This window comes from Scatophagus argus, chromosome 23 (genome assembly GCF_020382885.2).
Source record: "Scatophagus argus isolate fScaArg1 chromosome 23, fScaArg1.pri, whole genome shotgun sequence".
Classification (NCBI taxonomy): domain Eukaryota; kingdom Metazoa; phylum Chordata; class Actinopteri; family Scatophagidae; genus Scatophagus; species Scatophagus argus.
The window spans coordinates 1,202,763-1,226,578 of record NC_058515.1 but is presented as its reverse complement, the minus strand read 5'-3'; the positions used below and the strand labels follow the sequence as shown (position 1 = coordinate 1,226,578).

The window sequence follows — 23,816 nt, the reverse complement described above, 5'->3', positions numbered from 1 at the left end:
CTGTCATGGCTTCCACTTTGTTATAATACCATTGACAATTGACTTGTTGCATAGGTGGAATCCTATCACAGTACCACGCTGGAATTCACTGAGCTCCTGAGAGCAGCCCATTCTTTCACAAATGTTTGTAGAAGCAATCTGCATGCCTAGGTGCTTGATTTTATACACCTGTGGCCACTGAAGTGATTGGAGCACCTGAATTCAATTATTTGGATGGGTTAGTGAATACTTTTGGCAATATAGTGTAAATCCTTCTCTCTAAATAACAACGTGGGGATACCACAAGGGTCTATTCTTGGGCCTTTGCTTTTAGTCTCTTCATTAATGATTTGCCATTAAACAGCTCTGGTGCAACAATTATATGCAGATGATGATGCTACATACATGTCTGCCAAAACACCAGGCTGTTGCTGTCCTGTCTTCATGTATGGTTAGTCTGTTTGGGACTATTGGGTTTTGTTCAAGAGTGGCTCACTCAGAATCATGTACTGCTAAATCTCAAAAAAACAGTTTCCATGTGTTTTTCAATCAAGAAAACTAACCAGCGGCATTTCAAAGTAAACATACAAAATCAGGAATTTTGTTCAATTTCAGAATTAAAATACCTTGGAGTTGTATTAGATCGACAACTTAAATTTAGTCATCACATAAATAAGATTTATAAGATAAATAAAATCTTAACTGTTTTAAATTAATCTCTTAATCTTATGAGCTTTGAAAGCTTCACTGACCTTTGCTTTTTTTTGCTTTTTTTCTATATATTGTAAATTCGTTTATATTGTATCTTCGATGTATATATATATATATATATATATATATTTATTTTTTATTTTTTTTACTATATTTTGTTTTAAAAGCCCAACCAGGGACTGGAGTGGTAAATTAGCCAAATGCTATATACTCTATATGCAAAACATCAGCTGTACTATATGTAGTCTATGTTCACTGCATTGTCCCTGATAAATAAATAAAAAATAGAATAGAAAACACACCATCCCAGAAAGGGATTTTTTTAGTTTTGTGTGTGTGTACACTCAATTTTAAAAGCAGATTTTTTATGTAGTGGAGATTGCGAGCCAGGCAACATCATCAGAATGGGCAAAATTGAATTCCCACAGAAACACTTCCCAGAAGAGTGGAAACTGTTATAGCTACAAATCATGCAATATCATTAAAGTCCCTGCTGGTTTAATGGTCAGGTGTACTTTTGTCTATACAGTGTATCATGCAATACATTTAATCATTTTGTACTTTATTAAATAAAACTGCACAAGGTATGTAAAGGCATTCAAATGTTTTGTATTTTCCATCAAATAGTGCAAATGTAACATAAAACCCACAAATAAAAGCTTTCCAACTGCAATTGCTTTGACATGCTGCAACTTCTTCACGCAAATGGTGGTCAGAACTGCTACAACAAGCTGTGATGGCAACATGAGAACTACAAACGTTTACACACAAAGAAAAAAATAAAACCTCTCAGGCAGAGAAATGTCACTGTCACAGATCATCCTTGCACTGAAAATGCAAAACATTGCAGTGCAAAAACATGGAGGGAACATCCTTTAGATGGAAGTGCAATTCACTTTTATCAAATGTTAACATTGATTGTAACAAAGATTTGGATTTTTTCATGCTTTTATCATATCACCTTTCATTTCAGAAAAAAATACATTTGTATATTCTAAAAGTTATTTTCCACAATATTGAAATATTATGGCCCAAGGGCAGGGTTACTTGAATACTTAAATAAGTGACAAGAATAACTGACTGTGTTTCATAAACTTTGGTTAAAACACATATCAGTAAAGTAAACAGATCTTTGTAACTGTTTCTCCGGCTGATACTGAATGTCAAATGAATAAATAGTCACTTTAGATGAATAGAATAAATTTAGAAGACTGATCTGTTCCACGACGACGGCTGCTTTTCTGAGACTACAACAGATTTATATTTTCAAATGGACCTATATATTAAAAAAAAAAAAAGTCAAACAACAAACAGGGCTTGATGATTAAATTCAGTTCCAATGCACTCACAACGATCTGTAAATCCACTAACAGGGTTGAATGAATCTGCCCAAAACTTAATAAGTAAACAGTAAGGCAACTGTGGTGACACTTTGCATGTTCAGAAAGAGTAGTTTCCTCAAGGGTTAGAACATGCAGTGTTTGTGTTTGTCGTCATCATTGGCTTTAGACGTGACCACAAACAATTCATAACCTACCATATAGTGGGTTTTTTTTAACCCTGTTCAAGTAATTCTTTAAGCCTAGACTTAACAAAACTTGCTCAAACTGGAAAATATCCAAATACATAATCTGGTCATGTAACATTTATGGAAAGCACTGACAAATGATGCATTCCTGCTCATATGGCTATAGATCCAAAAACATTCATCTGGGTGTATGTTTAATCTGGGTAAATGTATTTTATTGTTCACTTTGGAGGACATGTTGGGATGGTTTTCTTACCCTGAAATGTGTGATGCTCATCACAAGATTCTGAATCACTGTAATTCATAATGTAGTGCACTAGATATTGGTTATCAGCAGGACCAATCCAAGCATGTCAGTACTGCTGTCGCCCCTGAAGAACCAACACTGGTCAAACCTTTCATGTTCTATTTTTGGCAGCCCATATCTGACCCAACATTTCCAGTCTCACACGCTTTCCATACACAATGAGTAATAACATTCCAAGCAGCTCTGAGGCACTGATTCTTCTTGCTAAGTCAAAATTCCTTGGTGCTGAGCATGCGGTAATGTTTGGTAAATGAACAATGATTTGAATTTGTTTAAAAAAAAAAAAAATGCACTTCAATTTCCTTGATCACTGTTCATAAAATGAAGCCTAGTGCCACATTAAAGACATGCATGAAAGCAGAAAACATCTCAGTCCCTAATGGACATACACTGCCATGTCATACTGGATCAGTGTGTCCTCTTGCTGTACCCTCCTTGGATCAGCTGTGTTGATGGCTTAAATGTCCTCTTACTGCTGACTTAAAACCACACCCATCAATCTGACAGCAGATGAAAGAGGACCCACTGTCCCATTCTTGGTTTCGTGAAGGCCGAAAGAATCACTGCATCAGACACTTCTCTTTCTGCTGTCTTGCATACTTTCTCCTCCGCTGCTCCAGGCCTCGTTCCAGACGCTCATCTTCCTCCAGAGCTCTGAAGACAAGGAGAAAGGAGGAGAGTCACAGGTTTTCTATAGGTGGTGTTTCAGATACAGTTACTGCAGCTAAACCAGCTGCTTAGTGAAGGCAGAACTTCAGCAACCAGACTCCTCTGCCAGTAACTAAAATAGATGCTTTCAGCCACAGTATTGCTGTGGGCAACAAAGCAATGTGATGTGTGAGCTGTACAAAATGCTGTACGTTTGTTTTCTCTGCGCTCACGGTAATTGACTTTTCAGTGAAACAGGAGACATTTTGTGTGCAACAGTTAAACTTTTACTGTTTACCTGCTGTCGACAAGAAGGCACACACACAAGACGCACAACATTCTGTATGACGTAAAACATAAAGCAGTTTTTAGGAAGTTTTAGAGAGTTTGTACAACAGAAGGAAGTGGAATTGAATTGTCTGTTATTATATAAAGTCCTTATACCTTCCCATCGTTATTCACAGAGTAATGGAAGAATGGTAAATATCATTAATTCACAATATGGCTTGATCATGTATAATCAATATATGTGGAGTTGTAATGTGGTGTGGTGGAGGTGATATCAACATGAGAAGTCTTCACTGAACTATAAATCAGAACCTGGGAGGTGCGTATGTAGACAGGTATAAATCCAGCTTTAGAGGTAGGAGATATTATGCTAATCAGTGCCTGGATCTGTGTGTGATCATTACATACATTTGTATTTAAACTAAACTGACAGCTGAGTTTCAGTGACCTCCTGTGTTCCTGTTAGTTTTGACTTTATTTCAGTCTTTATTGTAGAAACTATGTCAATTTTACAATTTTAATCATTTCATGTGTGTGTTTGTAATGTGTAAAGTGAAAGAACCTCAAAAATAAAATGTATCATTATTACTAAGAAAAATTAAACTAATGTGTTTGCAGTAGTGACCGCATATTCAGCCCATTCGTGTGATCCAGGACTGATAAAACCAACATGTTTTTCTTTATAATTATAATTTATGATTGTCCCTCGACCGTGGCGGATAAGCGGAATAGAAAATGGATGGATGGATGGATGGATGGATGGATGTATTGTCCCTCTGTGCATTTAATGTGACCTCCTTTTCCTCAGGTACTACAGTCAGTAAATGAAAGCAGTCTATCTGCTAAAAACTCTTAAATGATGGATGGCAGCTGGTTGACCAACCTCACACTCTACAATACACTGTGGTTACACTAGCACTGAATAAACTAATTCATAAATAATACATAAAAATACAAAAAAATATAATTAAAATAACAAAAAAAAATAAATGCATCTCATCTCAGTATAAACCTAAGGCATTATTTTTATCATGTGTGTTCATGTTGACAGATGTACCACAAGCATAAGAAACAAGTATAAAGTATAAAGTAACATATAAAGTATAAAGAAACAGACACAGACTTTTCTAACCCTTCAAACAACACAGCATGTGTGTCTCACCCTCTCTCCTTGGCATCCATATTGTGGACTAGTTCATCCCTCTGGTTGACCAGTGAAACAAGCTCCTGAAGCAGCAGCTGCTCTCTGTGTTTATGGACTGGAGTCTTCTGCCAATCTGCACCACAAAGACAACATCACATCACAATTTAAAGCTGTACAGTTAAGAGAAAAATCATCATTAGCTTTGTTTTGTTAATTGCCGGCATCACAACGATTTATTGTGCCAGTTTTGGGAGAAAATAATTTTACTGCACTATGATATGTTCCCTGTGGAGTTTTAGACCTCCAGTCGTGCTAAGGAGCTGGTTTTCTTTGAGTAGATCAGTGCTTTGTTTATCTTGTGCACACATATGAGGAGGCACATGCATGTGAGTGCATGCAGGTGACGCCGTACACAAAGTAGTGTCAAACTATTCCACTGCTGAACAGGTGGGGATACCAGGTCAAAATATGCTGCAACATGCCAACAATGAGGCCAACAAGAGAAAGAATGCAAGATGTGGAATTTAAAACATTTTAAAAATCGGATTTGCAAATGTTTTATGAGGAAGAAAATACACTTGACATGTTAGCTAGACCTCAAGGATACAAACAGTGTGTTTACTGAAAATGGGATTGACGGTGAACCAGCAGCTAATAAATACTGTATGTTGTTGATGATGCAGCTGCAGGGATGGAATACTGGTGCTGTACTGTAACAGATAATTAGTGTAAACTTGAAGTTTCTGCTAGTTAATATTTAATCTGCCCTTGCATTTATGAAAAAGCTCATATAAGCCTTTGCACTCTAATATACACAAACAAATGAAAATAAAAACGGTCATTAAACTGTCCACTAAACAATCCATTATAACAAAAATTATGACATGTTTTTACTAAAGCTCCTAACCTTTTCAAGCTTTTAAAAAAAATATTTTCATCAACATTCTCCCTTTTTTCAAAGTAAATAGGATTTGTCATGGAGTAGCAGTGCTACCTGTGGTGGGATATATTAAACATGCGTAACCAACTGCAGAATGCCGCAAAACAACCATATATTGTATGTCTGGGGTCTTGTGCACATCAAATTGATTTTATGGAAGGGATACTCCACCCAGCAATGCTCTGAGTATCAAACACTCATCCACTTTAACTGGCAGTCTCACAAGACAAGTTTGTGAGTTTCTCTTTGTTCACCGGAATGCTATAAGATCAAGACACAACAAAGTGTTTTTAAAGCAGTACATGTTTAGCAACAAGGTCATACCTTCAAATGCCATCATGTCCCTTAACTCTTTGTTTAACAGCTCAAATCTTCTTTCCAAGTCTTGTTCCTCCAGCCTGTCAATTACAAGAGGTGCATTGCAGAATGTGTAAAATCTGTGCTTATGGAAGAGAGTTAGTTTGAAGACTGGAGGTGGATGTTCCATTTCTTTAATTACTACTGTATCTGACCAAAAGCAAAAAAAAAATCTTATCTCAATGTTCAACCTATTTCGGGAGTTTTTAATACCATCTCATGGTCTCCTCAGTTGTCACGGAGACAGCTCAGTTCCCACCACATCGCATGTCACAAATGAGGAGGCATCTCTATGTCAACTGAGAAAACACCGACCACTTACTCACACACTTACTGTGTATGTCAGTAACATATCTTTTACTTTTAGCTAGTCAAGTGTCTTCAGTTTCAAGATAGTCAGTTGCATGTCCATAATTAAGGCAACAGGAATAAATATTAATATATTTACATAATTTCTGTGCATTTTTACATATAAACCTTGCAAAGTTTGGCTTTAAGGGGGTCTGTCTCTTAAAAGCATTGTGAATACTGAGATTTTTTTTTTTATTATTTTTACTCTGATCTTAGAAACAATTTCAGCACAAGGTCCTTTCTGCAGCTGTTCTAAAGCTTTTTATTGCATCATATGATCTTCCTTACATGAATGAAATGGCCTTAAAGTTCTCAGAAAAATATATAGAGAAATCTGTAAATTGTAAAAAAAACAAAAACAAAACTTTTGTCAAGAATCAACACTGTACTGTACATTCTAATGTTTACATTATGTACATGATTCTAGCAGTGTGTTGTGGATGTCTTACAGCAGCTGCAGATGATCCTGCCTCCTGATTAAAGCATTCTTCTTGTTGACCAGTGTAAACCATTCCTGAATTAACCTCTCCTCCTCCACCTTGTCATTGCCTGCAGGAGAGAATCATGTTGATGTGAGTCCTCTGTTAGTTACAGTACTTCTATTTCTTTCACAAATTGAGATAATGAAGTTTCAGAGTGAATAATAAATCAGAACTGCTACAATGGCTAAAATGTATCATCAGTCGACAGAACTGTTACACTACACTCCCTATAAAATGTATTCAGCCCCTTGGATATTTTGACCTTTTATTGCTTTTATAAAATGAATCATAATTGGTCTTTTTTGAGAAAAATGTACAAACAAAAAACATCTTTAATGCCAAAGTGAAAACAGATTTCTACAAAGTAATGTCAATTAATTAAAAATATATAACGTAAAATAAGTGACTGCCGTTTTAAGCGACTAACCTAACGCAGCAGAGGTCCAGCCAGTTGGTGCTAGTAATCTCACAGATAGTGAAATGGAGATCATCTGAGTGCAATGAATGTGTCTAAAGTGACTGTAGTATAAACCTGTGTCTGGAAGGTCCAGTCACTGGTTCATCAGTATTTCTGCAAAAAAAAACTTCCAAGTCACTGAACAACCCCTGAAGGTGAATTAAATCCATTATTACGAAAGAAGAAATATGGCGCATGTGTAAATCTGCCTAGAGTATACCATCCTCACAAACTGAGTGGTCATACAAGAAGGAGACTAGTGAGGGAGGCCACCAAGGCTGCAGGAAATCACAGCAGACTAGACGCTATGTTTGACACCAAACACTGCACATCACCACAAACACACCATCCTCCACAGTGAAGCATGGTGATGGCAGCATCATGCTGTGGGGATGCTTCTCAGCAGCAGGCCCTTGAGGGCTTGTAAAGGTACAGGGTAAAATTAATGCAGCAAAATATAGGGAAATCCTGGACAATCTGTTTCAGTCTGCAAGAGGACTATGACTAGGGAGAGAATTTATGTTCCCGCAAGACAATGACCCTATGCATACAGCGAAAGTTACACAAAAATGGTTGAAATACAACAAAGTGAATGTTCTGGAGTGGCCAAGTCATAGCGCAGATGTCACTTCAATAGAGAACTTGTAGCTGGACTTGAAGAGGACTGTTCACACACAATCCCTGCACAACCTGACAGAGCTTGAGCAAAGAAAAATGGAGTATAATTGCAAATGCCCAGATGTGCAAGCCTGACTGAGACCTGTCCACACTGACTCAATGCTGGGATCGTGGCCAAAGGTGCATCTACTAAATACTGACTTTACGGGGGTGAATATATAGAGGTTTTTTGTAATTTTTTGTCAAAAAAAGTCAATTTATATTGATTGTTATTCTGTTTATAAAAGCAAAAAAAGAGGGGGGGGGTATTCAAGGGGGTGACTAGTTTTTATTGGCACTGTATGAAGGAGGAATTGCAGTGATATAATACAAGCATTTTCTTCTCATAGTCCAAAATGAGTAATTGGCGCCTTCAAATTATTCCCTAAAAATACTAATTTTCTTCATGAAATGTAACAATTTGTGAGATACAGATTGACCAGTATATATAATAATTTGTTTAATAATATAAGCACTCTGTTCCTTCAGAATATTAATTGGTAACCCACAATTTCATCTGCTTTTCATTTATTGCACATCTGTAGCCAGGAAGCACAGTTTCAAAATTTCTGAGAAATTCTGTTGCATCTTACCTGTTTCCATTAGTTGTCTGAGCTTCCTCTCCACCACACCTGCTCTGTTATCAACATGGTTTTGTTCTGCCTCCAGGGCTTCCATCTGATTCAGCACATACTGACTGGGGTCCTGGATACACACAAACACATTTACCTTGAAAAATCACCTATCGCTTCAATTGATTGCATAGAAAAGATAAAAAAGGTATACATTTAATAAATCGGCAGAATATAAGGTTCTTACAATTTTGACCTCAGCTCTAATTCAGAAACGGCTCTAGGTATTCAACCCTACAATGAAACAAATGGTGGTTAACTGACCTGGCCTTCTTGTCTTCCTTCTTCCCCCTCTGTCCTCTCTGTCATACAAAGAAAAAAGAACTGAACCACTAGTATAAACATTGCAATGCTTAACAATATTTCAGCAATGGAGAAACATTTCAAAGTATCAAGTAGAAATAAAGATGAGGACACAAATCCAAAATTATAAAAAGAGAATATATTAAGTCAGTGCTGAGATTTGTTGACAGCAAAAAAGCCATTTATGAGAACAACAAACCAGTTTCTGACTTCCTCCGGTTTACTGCACCTTCTTCTTGCCCTGCAGCAACCTGTAGACAAAAAGGTATCTTATGTAGATGAGATATGTAAAAGAGAAAAAGGTGATGAGAAGTAAGGGATAAATTGAAAATACATACCACTGATATGTCTCCTTCATCTACCGACCCACTTCTCCGCTGTGACCTACGCTTCTTGACCAGATCGGCATCTTTGACATGGGAGAAACCTGACTTGGACATGAAATGAGTCCTTGGTGGTGCCACTGGTAATTGAGCGCCCCCTGCCCCAGAAACCTGCAACCGTTTGTTTCTGGGAGGTGGAACAACATCCCTATTGGATTTACTGTCAATCTCTGCTGTGCCAGAACCCCCATTTGTCTCAAGACTTATACCCTCCTCCTGGAGCCTCTGAGCACAGTAGCGAACAGTTGCCTCTGGGTCCTCTTGGCTCTCCCGGTCCCCTGCTACTGCATAGCTGGACTCACTGCTATTCTTCTCTATATGAAGCACACTGAGCTCCTGGCCTGTGAAATGGGTGCGGATTTGGCTGAGGTAAGTCATGACAATGAGGCGGTCAGGCACTGCTAGCATGACCATGTCCGAAGGCTCCATTAGCCTGGAAATTCCAAGTTCTGCAAAGCCATCAAAGGCCTGTAAAAAATAGTAGGATGGATGCCTCAAATTAGGAATTACCAGCTAACACATGAAAGTTTAAAATGTTACAAATATGTTATGTTAACTATTTAATCAACAGACAACCATTTGTTAATCACCCTTTTGTTGTTGAGCTTGATGTCATACGGGTCAAGCATTTCATAGTTACTAAGAAAGAAAAAAGAAGGAAGAAGACAAAGTAAACACAAAAAGAAGTGTACACATTCAGGGATTAAAGGGAGGAATAAAATATTTTTTTTAACTTTATCTGTAGAACAAACATTGTCAACTGTCTCTTACATCTTTTCTGGGTGAAAGTGATGTAAAATGGCACAAAAGGCGAGACCATTCCTCCAGGAGGTACTGAAGTTGGTAATCTTTACTCCTTTGTGACCCTGTGTGATTTCCTGACACCATTCCAGGAGAGACTGACTGGATCTCACTAAACTGGGACCAGCCAAAAGAGTCTAGAATACACACAGTAACAATATTGGGAAAAGATTGTGGCATACAGTAAATCACATTTATTACTACCATTACAAACATTACTAGACTATAACATACTTCTGGAGAGACAGCCCCATCTATAGGTCTTTTCTGAGGTGTTGGTGGGTCCTTGACTTGGTGACTTGTTATTGACTGATCAGCTTGTGATTTGACATCTTTGTAAGAACCACTCAAACGGTTCTTGCCACAAGGCACAGATACAGGCTGATCTGAAAATTCTTCTCCTCTCTTCCTTTGCCTGTAAAGACACACATGAAAAAGCAAACGGAGTGGTAAATTACGATAATTCTTTCGAAAACGTGTTTTTCATGAACAACAAAAAAAAACTTGACTGATGATTTTGCATACCATGGTTCAAATGATAAACACGTTAGAGATGCTCATAATGCAAAACATACACAGATCTCATACACACATAACCCCCCCAACACACACACACACACACACACACACAACGTAATGTGTGCTGATTAATCTTACCTTTCTTCCTTTAAAGAATCACCAGCTACATCTACAGACACAAAGCCAAAATCCAATTCTTCATCCCCCACTTCCTTTCTTGACTTTGTTTCCAATGGTTCACTGTGTTTATCATTCTCTACATGCAGCCAGTCATCCTGAGAAAACGCAATGGGACCAAGAGATCTATGGACCTCTGCTTCCAGGACTTTTTCAAAGTCAGCCTGCTCAGACAATGGCTCCGCGGCCTTCTTTAAGTCATCAGTAACACCAAGTTTATCTGTAAAGGTCCAGCCCTCAATGATTTCATCTAGTCCTTTCTCAGTATCTGCCTGTGGAAATTCTTCTGCCATCGCTGCTAAAACTTCGCGTTCCAGTTCTGACGAAAAATCATCTTCTCGTTGGATTGTGACAAAACCTCCGTCAGAGATCACACTTGAATCCAGTGATGCTGTGCCTTCCTTTGGGCTCTCATTTGGGCTCCTCGGAGAGGATTTAATTTCTAGCTGGAATAAGTTGTCTACAGGTGGTGTACTATCTGAAAAAGTTGCACTGAGACGTTTCTTGACCCGAGGTAATGGAACGGGCAAGTTTGACTGTTCATTCTGTTGGACGGGTTCCAGAGCAATTGTGTCAGCTACTGTGCCTGGTAGGTGAGGGGGTGGTGAGCTGGAAATTGTAATTTCATCTGGGAACAAACCACTGAGACGTTTCTTTACTCTTGGTTTTGGTACAGGCAAACTTGAAGGTCTTAGTGTCTGCTCTGAAGTATCACCATATTCTGCTTGAACACTGCTCTCAACAATCAATCTGCTTCTCCTCAGCTTCACAGGAGGCATTTTCTCTGCGTCTGGCATCTCTGATGCATCCTTTGATGGAAAAGATGTAGCACTGGTTTTATCAACAGTTGTGTCAGCAGGTAGATTTGACTCCTTGTTTGTGACATTTAAATTTTGTGTTGCAATTCTCTCGTCACTGCCAATTTTGGCTGATTTACTTGAAGGCAATCTCTTGCCACGTTGTGGAAGACGTATCTTCTTGATGATTGAGAGAGGAGAAGTTTGATCAGCACGAAATAGCTCTGTATTTGGGGTGACGCTTTCATTTTCTTTTGTTTCTGAAGAAGGAATTACATGAGAGGAGGACTGGACAGACATATTTATGCCTTTCTTGGGCCACTCTAAAGAACAAGATGTTTGTTCTGTCTCCTTTGAGCTAACCAATTCTGTGTCTGCCTGTGCATTACCAACAAAATGGATGGTTGTTTGGCCTTTTCTTTGTACAGATTGTGATGGGATCATTTCAGTGGCTGTTTGATGGCTTTTATCAATGCTCTGTAAAAGTTCAAGAGAATGTGAGCTATAACAGCTTTTCTGACGAGACTGAGGAGGAATATTACCAGAAGCTTTCACAGAAGAACCTACTTGAGCTTTTAAATTCTGTTGGTCATTAGTTTTTGAAACAGATGTGTCTCTATTGAGGCTGTCTTTTCTCCTCAGAGGCTTGCAAGGGCCAGTCCTCTGTGGCGCTTCAGGTGGCAAAATACCATCAATTCTTTTCATACGAAGCAGAGAGACAACATCTATAGATACAGGCACAGATTCGGGATCCCCTTTTTGTCCTTGCTCACCAGTGGATGGTGTAACTTGAAAACCAACACTTTCTTGGCCATGTTGATTCTCAGGTCCACCTTTCCGTTCAGAATGAACTGAAACAAATTCAGGTTTTACTGGCAAACATTCATCTTCTTGTTTAAGGTCTGGTGTTAAACTATCCTTCTTTCTGAGTGGCCGTAATGGAACAGTGTCTTTTGCTTGATCACACCCTTGTTTTTGAGGTTCTGGCACTTTTTTCTTGGGCTTTCTGCCTCGTTGAGGGGCAGAAATGTCAGCTTGTGACCCAACTGGACTGATGTGCTGAAAATCTGAGGGCTTATCCACGAGTATCTCTCTATTTGCACTGACATCCATCAGGGGCTCATTTGATACAGACTGCGGCGAAGTGGTAGAAATTCCCTCCATGCTTGTTTGTTGGAGACTTAAGGAAAAGAAAGGACAAGCTTCAAAATTTGCTTTGCTTTACTATGTCATTTAGTTGTACCATGCTCCTTATCTCCAATAAACTACTAATCTGCTCCAAGAAAAAGACAGCAACCAAATCTTATTAGACAATGTAAAACAAAACTGACCTACTCTTTCAATCTTCTTCTTTACCTGTGTACATGCACACTGTAATGTAAGGACAAAAGGACAAAACTAACGGCAGTTTACAACACCTGTATAAAACGCTACCAAAAACGCAACATTACCATTCCACATTACAATGCCAATCCTTGCAGCAATTACAAATATTTGACTATCACAGATCCCAAAGTAGTTAAGTGCTCATAAGCAAAACAAGAGACAATGTTATCACCAAAAATGCAGCACATGTACACCGCCACACCGTGCAATCAAACACTTAACTGGATCATTGTCCCCCAGCACTCACCCCTTTTCCGACTGCGAAGAAGTTGACAGTGTTCTAACCTCATCCTGTTCTGTTTCAGTCTGGTGTCTTGCTGACAAACATTCAGTGTACACTGATGGTTGATCAGAGTCCTGCCCTGTCAATGATCTTTCCTTAGTATGCCATTCATCAAGGGTGGCCTGTTCCTCCACTTGTTCAGTACTGTCCTTTGATATTTCAGTGATATCTGCCTCTGTCAGTGGTGGCCATTTCTTCATGCTTGCACAAGCCAAAATCCTAACATCACTGTCGGCAGCTGGTAATATAGACACTGATGGACCACCTACCAAGTCCCACATGTAAGGTTCAGCACTTGTTGGATATTCAGTGTTATGTTTAGTGGAAATGTCTTCAGACTGGCCCTCTATCTTCTGTATAGGAGAAATGTTGTCCACAACATATGGAAAAAGCTCATGTGAAGGGGCCAGACTCTTGATTTTCAGATCCATGGAAGAGAGAGCGACTGGTTGACGATCCACTTCAGTTAAAGCAGAGCTAGAGGGCCCCAAAATGGATGCTACTGTTTCATAACTGTGAGACATGGATGCTAGAGTAAGTGAGTGAAACCTGGAACCATGCACAACAATGGTTTCAATAAACATGATGCTAATTGTAGAAACTAGTGAGTATTGGGGAAAGTAAAATACATCCTCATTCTAATTTGGTCCAAATTTTAGTTTACTCCTAACTTTGAAATGTCAACATCTGATTTTAGAAATAGAATGAGTTTGGTAAATGATGAAGTGGACCAAGAAATAACACAGTCTCCATTTCAATGTTACCAATAACTGTTAGACACTACGCTGCATGCATCACACTATTAATTTTTAGACCAATCTTACACTTACCCTTTGTGGAAAACACCCACAATAGCCTTTACTAATCCTGAGGTGTCTTCCTCTTTTGATGATAAAGAGGATTCTGTCTGCTTTTCTGTTATTGTCCCCTCTGCCTCCAATACTTCCCAACCCAAGACTCCCACTGGCTCTGATATTTCCTGCTGATTCTTCATTGTTTGGGTTTCCTCCGCTGGCATCCTTGTTATTTGTGATTTGCTGAAGGTCCAAATATAAAGGATTTTAAGGCGTGATCCAAAGATACACATGCATCAGTAAAATAAAAAATAAACTCAGCTTTCACAGAGATGCTGAACTTTACCATGCACCGTATTTCCAAGTTGCAAATTCTACCATTTATTGGTCCAAACACTCCATGTTAGGCAAGCACTAAACTGACCCCATCCATCCATTTTCTATACCGCTTAACCATCAGCCTATCCCAGCTGACTACAGGCGAGAGGCGTGGTACACTCTGGTCACCAGTCCAGACAGACACACACATACACACTCACACCTAGGGGCAATGTAGAGTAGCCAATTTTTGTGGGAGGAGGCTGGAGTACCCGGAGTAAACCCACGCAGGCACAGGGAGAACATGCAAACTCCACACAGAAGGGCCCAGACCGGGATTCGAACCTGGAACCCTCTTGCTGTGAGGTGACATTGATAACTACTGCACCACCGTGTCGCCCTAAACTGATCCCTTTCACAGCAAACAATGCAATGGGCACTGGACTCTTCTACTTACCCTCTATCTACACAAACGTCTATGTGTTGCTCTGCGTCACCTTTGAATTTGCCTGCTGTGACAAACACAGTAAAGTATATGAACTGGAATAAGACACAAAAAAGTGAATGTTACCTCAATCTTAACACTGTAAATGTCTCACCATGTACAAATTCTTTGCTGAGCCTCTCAACAGAAGTGGGGGGAACCCCAGGAATTCTTTCATCTTTGGGACATGACTGAATTGACAGTGTGTGAGATAACTCTTGTGATGTAGGCTTCCCAGTAGAACAAAGGAATGGAATAGCCATTGTTTCAGTCTCTCTTGGATTCAACCGTGAAATGCTGGGAAATCCAGGTGTCCAAGTCAAATGTGGACATAATGGAGCCATTGCTACCATGCATTTTATTTCTTCCCGTGTATGTTTATGTTTTGCTTGAAGTTTTGAAATAAGAAAAAGCTTGTTATTCTGCAGCTTCTCGAAAAGGGATTTGCTGTGTGTTGTCTTGGTAGGAATATTTTGACATTCAGCACTAAGCATCCTGGCAGATGGAAAACCTGGGACACATGAAACACATGGAGCAGATGTATATAAACTGGCCATGTTTGGTGGTCTGTTTACAACTTGAGCGGAGGGAAAACCACATACTCTGGCCTCTTTTGGGCAGGATGTCACTAACGTCACCATGCTTTTCATGCCGTAGCAATATAGCTGGTCCTGTCCAGCAAGTGGCATTATTATTTCTGCCCTCTTCTCCTGGGTCTTTATCATGATTGATTTTGTATTAATTTGCCACCCTGTGCTTGAGGTTGTACTCATGGATGCAAATCCTTTGACACTTGAAGCACTAGAGCAGCAATGTACAAAATGTATTATACTGGGTTCACTCCTGGATTTGTTTTGAGGTGCAGAGGGGAACCCAGGGATCCTGGATGCTTCTGGGCATGCTGGTGCTAAGGCCAGCATTGTCTTCACAGTTCCTCTGTCATGATTGGGACTGTCGATTACAAAAGCTGTTTCCTTTGATGGCTTATCATAAAAAGTGTTTGGATCAAAAAGCCACTGGAATTTCGAGGCCTCTTTAAAGGATGCAAATCCAGGTAAAGTGGAAATGCTGGAGCAAACAGGTACAAGACTTATCATTTTGTATCGGGGAACAGATGGGAAGCCTGGAATCTTTGATGCTTGTGGACAAGAAGGAACCAAAGAATGCGTGTTGTTTGGTTTGCCTACGTTAATTGGTGTGCTGTTAATCCTAAACTGAATGTTCTTTTGGGGTTTGTATATCAAGGAACCTATTTCAGCAACCCATCCTTCTTCATTGTGCTCTTCAACTGATGAAAACCCAGGTATGACAGAAATTAGGGGACACAAAGGAAGGAGGTTAACTATATTTAGGCCATAACACGCTATTTTGGGGTTTGGAATAGATGGGAAACCAGGAATACTTGACTTTTTAGGACAGGATGGTACACAAGAAACCATATTCTTCATTACCTCTTTGTTGCCATGTGATGTGTCAAAAACTACTCCTTTCTTTGGTGGTCTATTCAACAATAACCTCTTTTCTGTTACCCATCTTATACTCATATCCCCATTAACTGATGCGAAACCAGGTATTTTAGAAACTTGAGAGCACAATGTAAGAAGGCTGGTAATATCTGGTGCACAGCACAAAGTAGGGGGATTTGGATGAGAAGGAAATCCTGATGTCCGTGCCTCTTTTGGGCAGGAAGATACAAGAGAGACCATTGCTTTCATTGGTCTTTTATCTCTTTCACATCTGTCAATCAATGGCACTTGCTTTTCTTTCATTCTTGGTTCAAATAATGGCTCTTTGCTCATTGTCCACTCTTCTGAATTATAAGATGATTGAAATCCTGGTATGCATGATACTTTTGAGCACAAGCTTGAAAGACTGACCATGTTTGTCATGTCAGCAACATTTACCATTCTGGATTTTGGAACAGAGGGAAACCCAGAGATGATTGATTCTTGTGGGCAGCTTGCTGCAAGAGAAACGATTCCTTTCATGTCTTTATACATCTTATTATTCTCAAGTAGTAAGACAGATTCTTTCTTAATTTGCTTCTCCCATAACGGCTTATGATCAGTGTTCCAGTCTTTATTGTCAGCTTCCTGTACTGAAGGAAAACCAGCCATACTAAAGGTGACTGGGCAAGTTGGAAGGAGACTGACTCCACTAAACCCACTGTAGTTTACTGTAGGTTCCAAAGCAGATGAGAATCCCATACTTTCAAAATAAGAGGTATTGGAATAAGAGCTTGAAAGGCCCATTATATCTGATTCATAATGTGGTACTGTAGAATGTTCCGGGCAAGTTGGTAACAAAGCTCCCATTAATTTCATTTCATCATCTTTTGGTGACACAGTCATGTCAAGTTCAGTTTTCATTGGCTCGTCTAAAAGTGGTTGTTCCTGTAATAGCCACAATCTGTTATTAGCTTCACTGGCAGATTGAGAACCAGGAAAATTGGATACACTTGGACATCTGGGATAAATATTCACCATATTTGGTTCATAAAAAATTAAACTATAATGTGGTACAGATGGGAACCATGGATTTCTGGGTCCTCTGGGGCAAGATGGTACCAGTAAAAGCATTTCCATCTTGTTCTTATCACCATCCTTTGGTTCATATGACTGTAATATTCTCTTCAACTTTGATTGTTTCTCCCAGATTGGCATTTGATCTATTAGCCAATGTGCTTCTCTTTCACTCACTTTAGACGGCATACCTGCAATGCTTGTCTCTTTGGGACAGGCTTCCAAGAAAGTGGACTGTTTGTACTCAGTTTCTACTCTATCTGCCTGTACTTCTAAATGCAGAGCACTGGTTATAACTTCATTATTATCTGATGGCTTATCCAACGTAGAGTCAATGTCCAGTGGTAGGCATTCATCTGTTTGTTTAGCAGGAGCAGTAAGTTCAAATATGCTGCTAACTGTAGGGCATATTGGCAGCAGATCTGCCATTCCAGCTTTTGTCGTTGTCTTTGTTTCATCATCCATGTCTAACACCGTGGAAGAGAGACTTGAGATCATCGCAGAACCAGATAATGGGACCACAGTGACTGTTTCTTTTATCATTTTCATTTCTTCCTCCGCTGTGTTTCTCGTTGTCTCTGGAGCCACCTTTGGTAGCTCCACCCACAGAATGGTCTTGTCTGTGGGACATTTTACTGGAGTCGACTTTGGTAGCTCTTCCCATAATATGGATCTGTTTGTAGGATGTTTTTTTAACTGCTGTTCAGCCTTATTTATTTGGGTATGGGATGGGGGTTCTGCTGCACCAGCAATGATTGGACATGATGGCTGTAGTGGAGCCATGTTTTCATGTCTAAAGAGAAGGTAGATACAAAGTTATAGTCAAAGTTTATTGTTGGAAGATGCAAAATAAAAATAAGATTGTACCAGAGCATTCACGCAACTAGCAGTGTAATTTAAAGCAACCAGTGCGTTACAGTGTAATTACAACAAATTTAAATAATATGGCCATAAATATGGCCATTTTCATTTTTACAGCCCCATATTTTTCTCTCATGCATGCAATTTCCACAGATGCTATTTACTTCTAATTTACTCTAGTCTGTATTAAAACAACCGTCCACTCTTGCAAACCTTGCACTCTTGCAAACAAAACATCACGCCACAACATTTGCAAGGGTTAATTTTACAACTACTTGATTATGTTATTACTTGATGAAAAAAAATGTGCAACAGAAGCATTCTGTATCTCCACAATACACATAATGCTGTTGAGCTGTATCTTTCAATGCAAATAATCCTAATGTTGTTCTACACCTCTGTGTTGATTTGATTTGATTTGAGTTGAAGTTATTACCTGCAAAGTTATATCATACTTCCGCAAATAATGACCAGCTCTTTTACTTGCCTTGAATGCAGAGGGTACCAGGCCTTTACTGGAAGCAGGCTTATGTTAATGACATGCCTCTATTTCCAGTTCCCTCTGTTTGATAAATTTGTTTGGTCATATTTTAGTATGAAACTCCCCTGTTTAAGTTTCGTGACTGCATTACGCTCATAAGACCTTAACACCCGCAGTGACTGAAATGCAACACTTAAGATGAGAAATCAGAGTAAGTGTTCAATAAATTAAGTGCACCTCAAGAGGATATTATAAAGTAAAACGCAACACACATCGCTACACCTAGATCAAACTGACAAGATGACAGATGGCTAATATTAGCCTCTCACACACTTACCCATTCTCAAAGCATCTAACACACCCATGATCCACATTGTCACATTGAACTGACAAAGTTTCATTTGACTCTTCTGAGGGCATGAAACCATGATCATCCACAGCAGTATTTGCTTTTTTGTCAAAAGTATTTCTCTTCTCTCCCTTCTCATACATTGATATCTGTGTTTCTTGAGTATACCTATGACCCAAGGGGCTGAAACAATGACAAGGGAGAAAAAAACCTGCATAAATATGGCTAACTTGAAGCTAGAAAAAGTATGACAAACAAAACAAATGCAAATTTTACCATAAATTAGTCAGTCAGACAGTGTTAAGATAAAGCACTGTGAAACTGCATCACATCACTGCATCACTGCAAAGATAAACGCAACCCACCTCTTCCTAACACTCAAGAATAGTGGCATGTCAGGAATGGAGTGCCACATTCTGCAATGCAACTTTCTGAAAATAGAATCAGAAGGCATATGTTTCAAAAAGTAACCCACTGACATCACAGAGAGAATTCCATCTCCAACTCTCCAGCTCACTCACCCTTGTTCTAGAACAGCTATTTCTTCAGCCTCGATTGGTATCCAAAAGCCATGCTCACTTTTGTGCATCTCCAAAGGTGAACATGTATCAGATTTGGTTTTATTTGTGTCAAGATCTAATATGGCTGAACTGGCCCCATCCCATGATATCGTTGTCCCATAAACTCTACAAGATGGCTGGTCCACTTGGATTTCAGAATTTGATCCTAGCAAGTCTTGGATAATAGGCTTGAGAGGACAAGTTGATGACTCAGTTATCTTTCTTTGTTGTACGTCCACTGGTATGTCTTGGCTAGGGAATGTAAACTGCATGGATCTCTTGTCGACAGACACCTTACAAAATGAATGTTCTTCCAGTGACAGCTGTTGACTCCTCAGGTTTTCTTTTTTCTTCCTAGTTGTTTCTGTTCCTGACTTTACCAGCAGTGGCCACCCCTGTACTGAATGGTGTACATGTGTAGATGCTACCCCAGGAACAGAACCTTTCTTTGGGCAGGATGACAAAATATTTACCATATTTGGAAACTGGTCAGGTAGAGTAACTGCTATGAAGCTAGAGCTGGGAGCAATGTTTAGACAATAAGATTCAAGATGAAGAACTGTCTTCATTATAGCTGTGTGAGAAGAACCATACTTTTCGTAAAATGGACAAAAGCCTTGTGCTTTTATTGTCACCACTGGCCAGCCCTCCACTTTAGAATCCGAAATAACTGAGACTCTAGAAGGGAAACCAATTATATTTGACTGTCTGGGACAAGAAGTCAGCGACTGTACCATGCCTACATTTTCTTCTTTAATGGCATCATCAGCTTGGGGTAGTGGAGCAGATGGAAATCCAGGGTTCAGAGCTTGTCGTGGACATGATGAAAGCATACTCAGCATTATTTCTTTGTCCCTATATGACATTTCCACACTTTTTAAATCTTGGTGAACAACTCCTTGCCTTCTATTAAATGGGTTTTCCCAAACTGCATCCCTATACAAATACCAGTCATCATATTCTTTTACATTTTTCTTTGCAGGTAGACCTGGAATTTTACTGTGTTTTGGAAAAGTTCCAAAATATTTTATCATACTGGGGGCCTCTTTCAACAATGGTTCCACTGGTGTCTCTCCTACCTTAGACGGAATTCCAGGAATATATGAGTGTTTCGGACATGGTGGTAACACTGATACCATTATTCTAACCACTGCCTTTTCTCTAAAATACATTTTATGGTCATGTATTACTGACAGTCTTCCTGTGTTTATTAATGGTCTTTCCCATTCTGGCCTTTTATCTACAGTCCACTCTGCTTCATCAAACTCACTGTGGAATCTAGAAGGTATTCCACAAAGTCTGGAATAACCTGGACAAGTAGGTACTAGACTGACCATACTTGGTTCATCTGCCAACTTCTGACATAGTACTGATGGAAAGCCTGGCAAATAGACTGTCTGTGAGCATGTGGGCAATATGGATACCATATTTACTACCGTATCACAATCAAGATAAAATATGTTAATATCCTGTAAACGTAATGTAACTCCAGGCTTCTGCCTGGGGAGTTGCAGTGACTTTCTTTCTATTAACCACTCTAATGGTTTGATGGTGTCTCTAAGTGCCATTCCAGGAACTCTTGATTCCTTTGTACAACTAGGCAATAAATTCACCATAGTTGGACCATCAGCTAATGTTGGTGTCAGAACAGAGGGAAATCCAGGTATGCTAGCATTCTCAGGACAAGAGGGTAATATTGATCTCATAATTTCAACCATGTTCTTATCAAAGAATAAAACTGGATTTAGAATTTTTGCTTCCCTTTTGATAAATCGACTCTCCCACTGTAAAGTTTGATAAGGAAACCATTCATTGCCACTGGACGAACACAGCTTTTGTACAGTCTTTGAAGGCAAACCAGAGACTCTACTTAGTTTGGGGCATGAGGGCATTAGATTAACCGTACTAGGTTCTTGCTGTGGAGCACAAGGTAAGCCAAAAACTTTGGCTTTTTGTGGGCAACTTATCAACTTATTTACCATATCTTCAAGGATTTCTAAGTCTTTTGATATCCAATGAGCAATGCAAGTTTGTTTTGTCTTCTCTGGTCTCTTTTTGATTAATCGTGTCAAGGCATGCCAATCTCTGTTGTCTGAATTCTTTTGATCTTGAGATGGCATACCAGGAATTTGGGTCTGTTTAGGGCACGTAGGTACAAGACTGACAATACTCGGTAATAGCTTCTGAAGTCCTGTGGGCATATCCACAAGGCATGTTCTCATAGGATATGGAGACAACGTTGTCGCCGTACTGAACATTTCTCTTTTGTCAAGATCCTGGGCAACAATTGGGAAAGTATCTTTAGTCAACACTTTATCTATACTCAGAGGCTTCTCCATCAGATGCGTTATATACAAATTCTCGCTTTGACAACTAATGAGCTCCTTAGAAGGCAAACCAATGACTTGGGTTTTTCTTGGGCAGGTAGGCAGGAAATCTATCATCCTAGGATCTTGGCTTGATTCAGATGGAACATCAGGGGCACTAGGGAGTTCTTTTCGTGACACAGAGAGAAAAGGTATTGTTGCCTTCCAGGGATTAAATGGTGACATATCACTGATATGTTTTATATGTTCTTCATCTTCATGTGACATTTCCTGAATCAAAACAAGATTGCTATTCAATGGTCTAACGGCGGTTAATTCCCTCAAAATATGCCAGCTATCATTACATGCCATAGCACTTTGTCTAAATGGCATGCCTGCAATCATTGTCTGCTTAGGGCATGTAGGGAGAAAACGGGCCATACTTGGTGTATTAGGAGACTGTAATGATGCTGAAGGAAATCCTGGAATACTAGCCTTTCTAGGACATGTTGGCAACATGGCCATCATGATTTTAATCATATTAGAATCACTGACCGCTTGTTCCTGAACACAAGACATATGAGAAACAAACACTTCTTTTTTCGGCAACTGTTTCTTCCACAGAGAACGTCTGTCCCAAAAACTCTTTACATATCCAGTCACTGAACCAGCAGATGCTAACCCTTGAATCCTACAAGTTTTGGGATATGTTGGTAAAAGTTGAGCCATATTTGGTTCACTTTTCAAAGCAGATGGGAACCCAGGAATGCTGGCAGACCTGGAGCAGGACGGTGTTAAGTGCACCATTTTTGCAATTCCTGTGCCACCTTCATCAAAGGAAGTAACATAATCTGAATACAAGAGCAATGGAAAGCTGGTGCTGGGTAACTTCTGAAACAGTAACATCGTATCATCAGGCCAAGCTATAACTTGCGACTGATGTAAACATGGTATTCCAGGAGTCTTGGAATGTTGTGGAAAACTTGATAGTAACCTAATCATATGTGGCTCACTTTGTGTTACTTCAGTCTGAGCTTCAGGCTGTAAGGTGGATTTTAAATGAGAAACAGAACTCCCTCTTGGACACAATGGACCAAGTTCCACTTTAGATATATATACCTGGTTTTCCTCTATACCGGCTGCAGAGCTTGATAGAACAAGTTCCTGTCTAACTCTCTTATCTCTTTCACACAACAGTCTTTTATCCACAGACCAAGCCAAATTTCCAGATCTCTCTTTCTGCGTACACTGTTCTGCATCCAAACCATGTACAACAAAGCTTTTTGTGGAAGACGATGCAAAATTCATTTCAGATTCTTCTATTTGTTTTGATAAATTGTCGAGTGTGGCTTGCTGTGCTGTGACAAACCCATAATGAGAATCCAATCTTGAAGTGACCCGGTCTGAGGCAGTGGGGCTGCATATGATTTTCTCATCCATGATAGGTAATGTAACAGCAGGACTGATTTTTTGAGCTTCTCTTTGTGGCTTCTCCCTCTGTGAGTTTTTTGCAATGGGCCAGTTGGAAGTAGGTTGTGGTTTGATAGGAGGAAGGGGGTTATGTTGAACAGGCTCTGGCTGAGCTACTGGATTCCCTAACTGAATGGACATCTTGGAAAAGTGACTTCTTGGTTTAAGCAAATCTTCCTTGACTGAAGCAGATGTTTGATCCTGAAAATCAAGGCTTTGCTTATTTGAAGACGTGAAGGGAGGAAATGTTGGCTGGACGTGGGGCAATGTCCTTGCCGGCTTTGATTCTGTTTGATCCATTTGTGTTTTTGGCGTCTCAAAATATTTTTGTCGTGGGGCTACAGGCATTCTGGCACTAAGGGGCAGAAGTGAGGTCATACTCTCAGGTCTAAGGGACAAACAAATGAAGATCAGAGTTATGACGCAAGGAAAATCTCCACCGCAGTAAAGCAGTCCATAGCCAGGCCATATTTGCAGAATTTTACTGAAGAGCACACATGCAAAAGAGCAACTACAAAAATTATATACTGTACAACAGGAG

General features: G+C 39.5%; 1 protein-coding gene across 14 annotated transcripts in view; it reads right to left on the bottom strand.

Annotated features, from left to right (window-relative positions):
• Positions 1 to 1,279: 1,279 nt before the first annotated feature.
• The window catches only part of ehbp1l1a (EH domain binding protein 1-like 1a), a 41,150-nt gene continuing 18,613 nt past the window's right edge, over positions 1,280 to 23,816 (bottom strand). For 4 of the 14 annotated variants that reach the window (XM_046380354.1, XM_046380356.1, XM_046380358.1 and 1 more), the window contains 19 exons: positions 19,461 to 23,663; positions 19,305 to 19,370; positions 18,928 to 19,122; positions 14,842 to 18,041; positions 14,700 to 14,754; positions 13,961 to 14,167; positions 13,095 to 13,643; positions 10,626 to 12,641; positions 10,203 to 10,383; positions 9,939 to 10,105; positions 9,758 to 9,806; positions 9,123 to 9,635; positions 8,984 to 9,035; positions 8,746 to 8,783; positions 8,443 to 8,554; positions 6,703 to 6,802; positions 5,870 to 5,943; positions 4,624 to 4,738; positions 1,280 to 3,179 (listed from right to left, as the gene is read on the bottom strand). In XM_046380354.1, coding sequence (XP_046236310.1) covers positions 3,086 to 3,179; positions 4,624 to 4,738; positions 5,870 to 5,943; positions 6,703 to 6,802; positions 8,443 to 8,554; positions 8,746 to 8,783; positions 8,984 to 9,035; positions 9,123 to 9,635; positions 9,758 to 9,806; positions 9,939 to 10,105; positions 10,203 to 10,383; positions 10,626 to 12,641; positions 13,095 to 13,643; positions 13,961 to 14,167; positions 14,700 to 14,754; positions 14,842 to 18,041; positions 18,928 to 19,122; positions 19,305 to 19,370; positions 19,461 to 23,663 — 11,986 coding nt within the window. In that variant the 3' untranslated portion in view covers positions 1,280 to 3,085. Of the gene's footprint in view, positions 3,180 to 4,623; positions 4,739 to 5,869; positions 5,944 to 6,702; positions 6,803 to 8,442; positions 8,555 to 8,745; positions 8,784 to 8,983; positions 9,036 to 9,122; positions 9,636 to 9,757; positions 9,807 to 9,938; positions 10,106 to 10,202; positions 10,384 to 10,625; positions 12,818 to 13,094; positions 13,644 to 13,960; positions 14,168 to 14,699; positions 14,755 to 14,841; positions 18,042 to 18,927; positions 19,123 to 19,304; positions 19,371 to 19,460; positions 23,664 to 23,816 lie in introns of those variants that run through there. The other 10 variants (XM_046380355.1, XM_046380357.1, XM_046380363.1 and 7 more) reach the window with 10 other exon arrangements.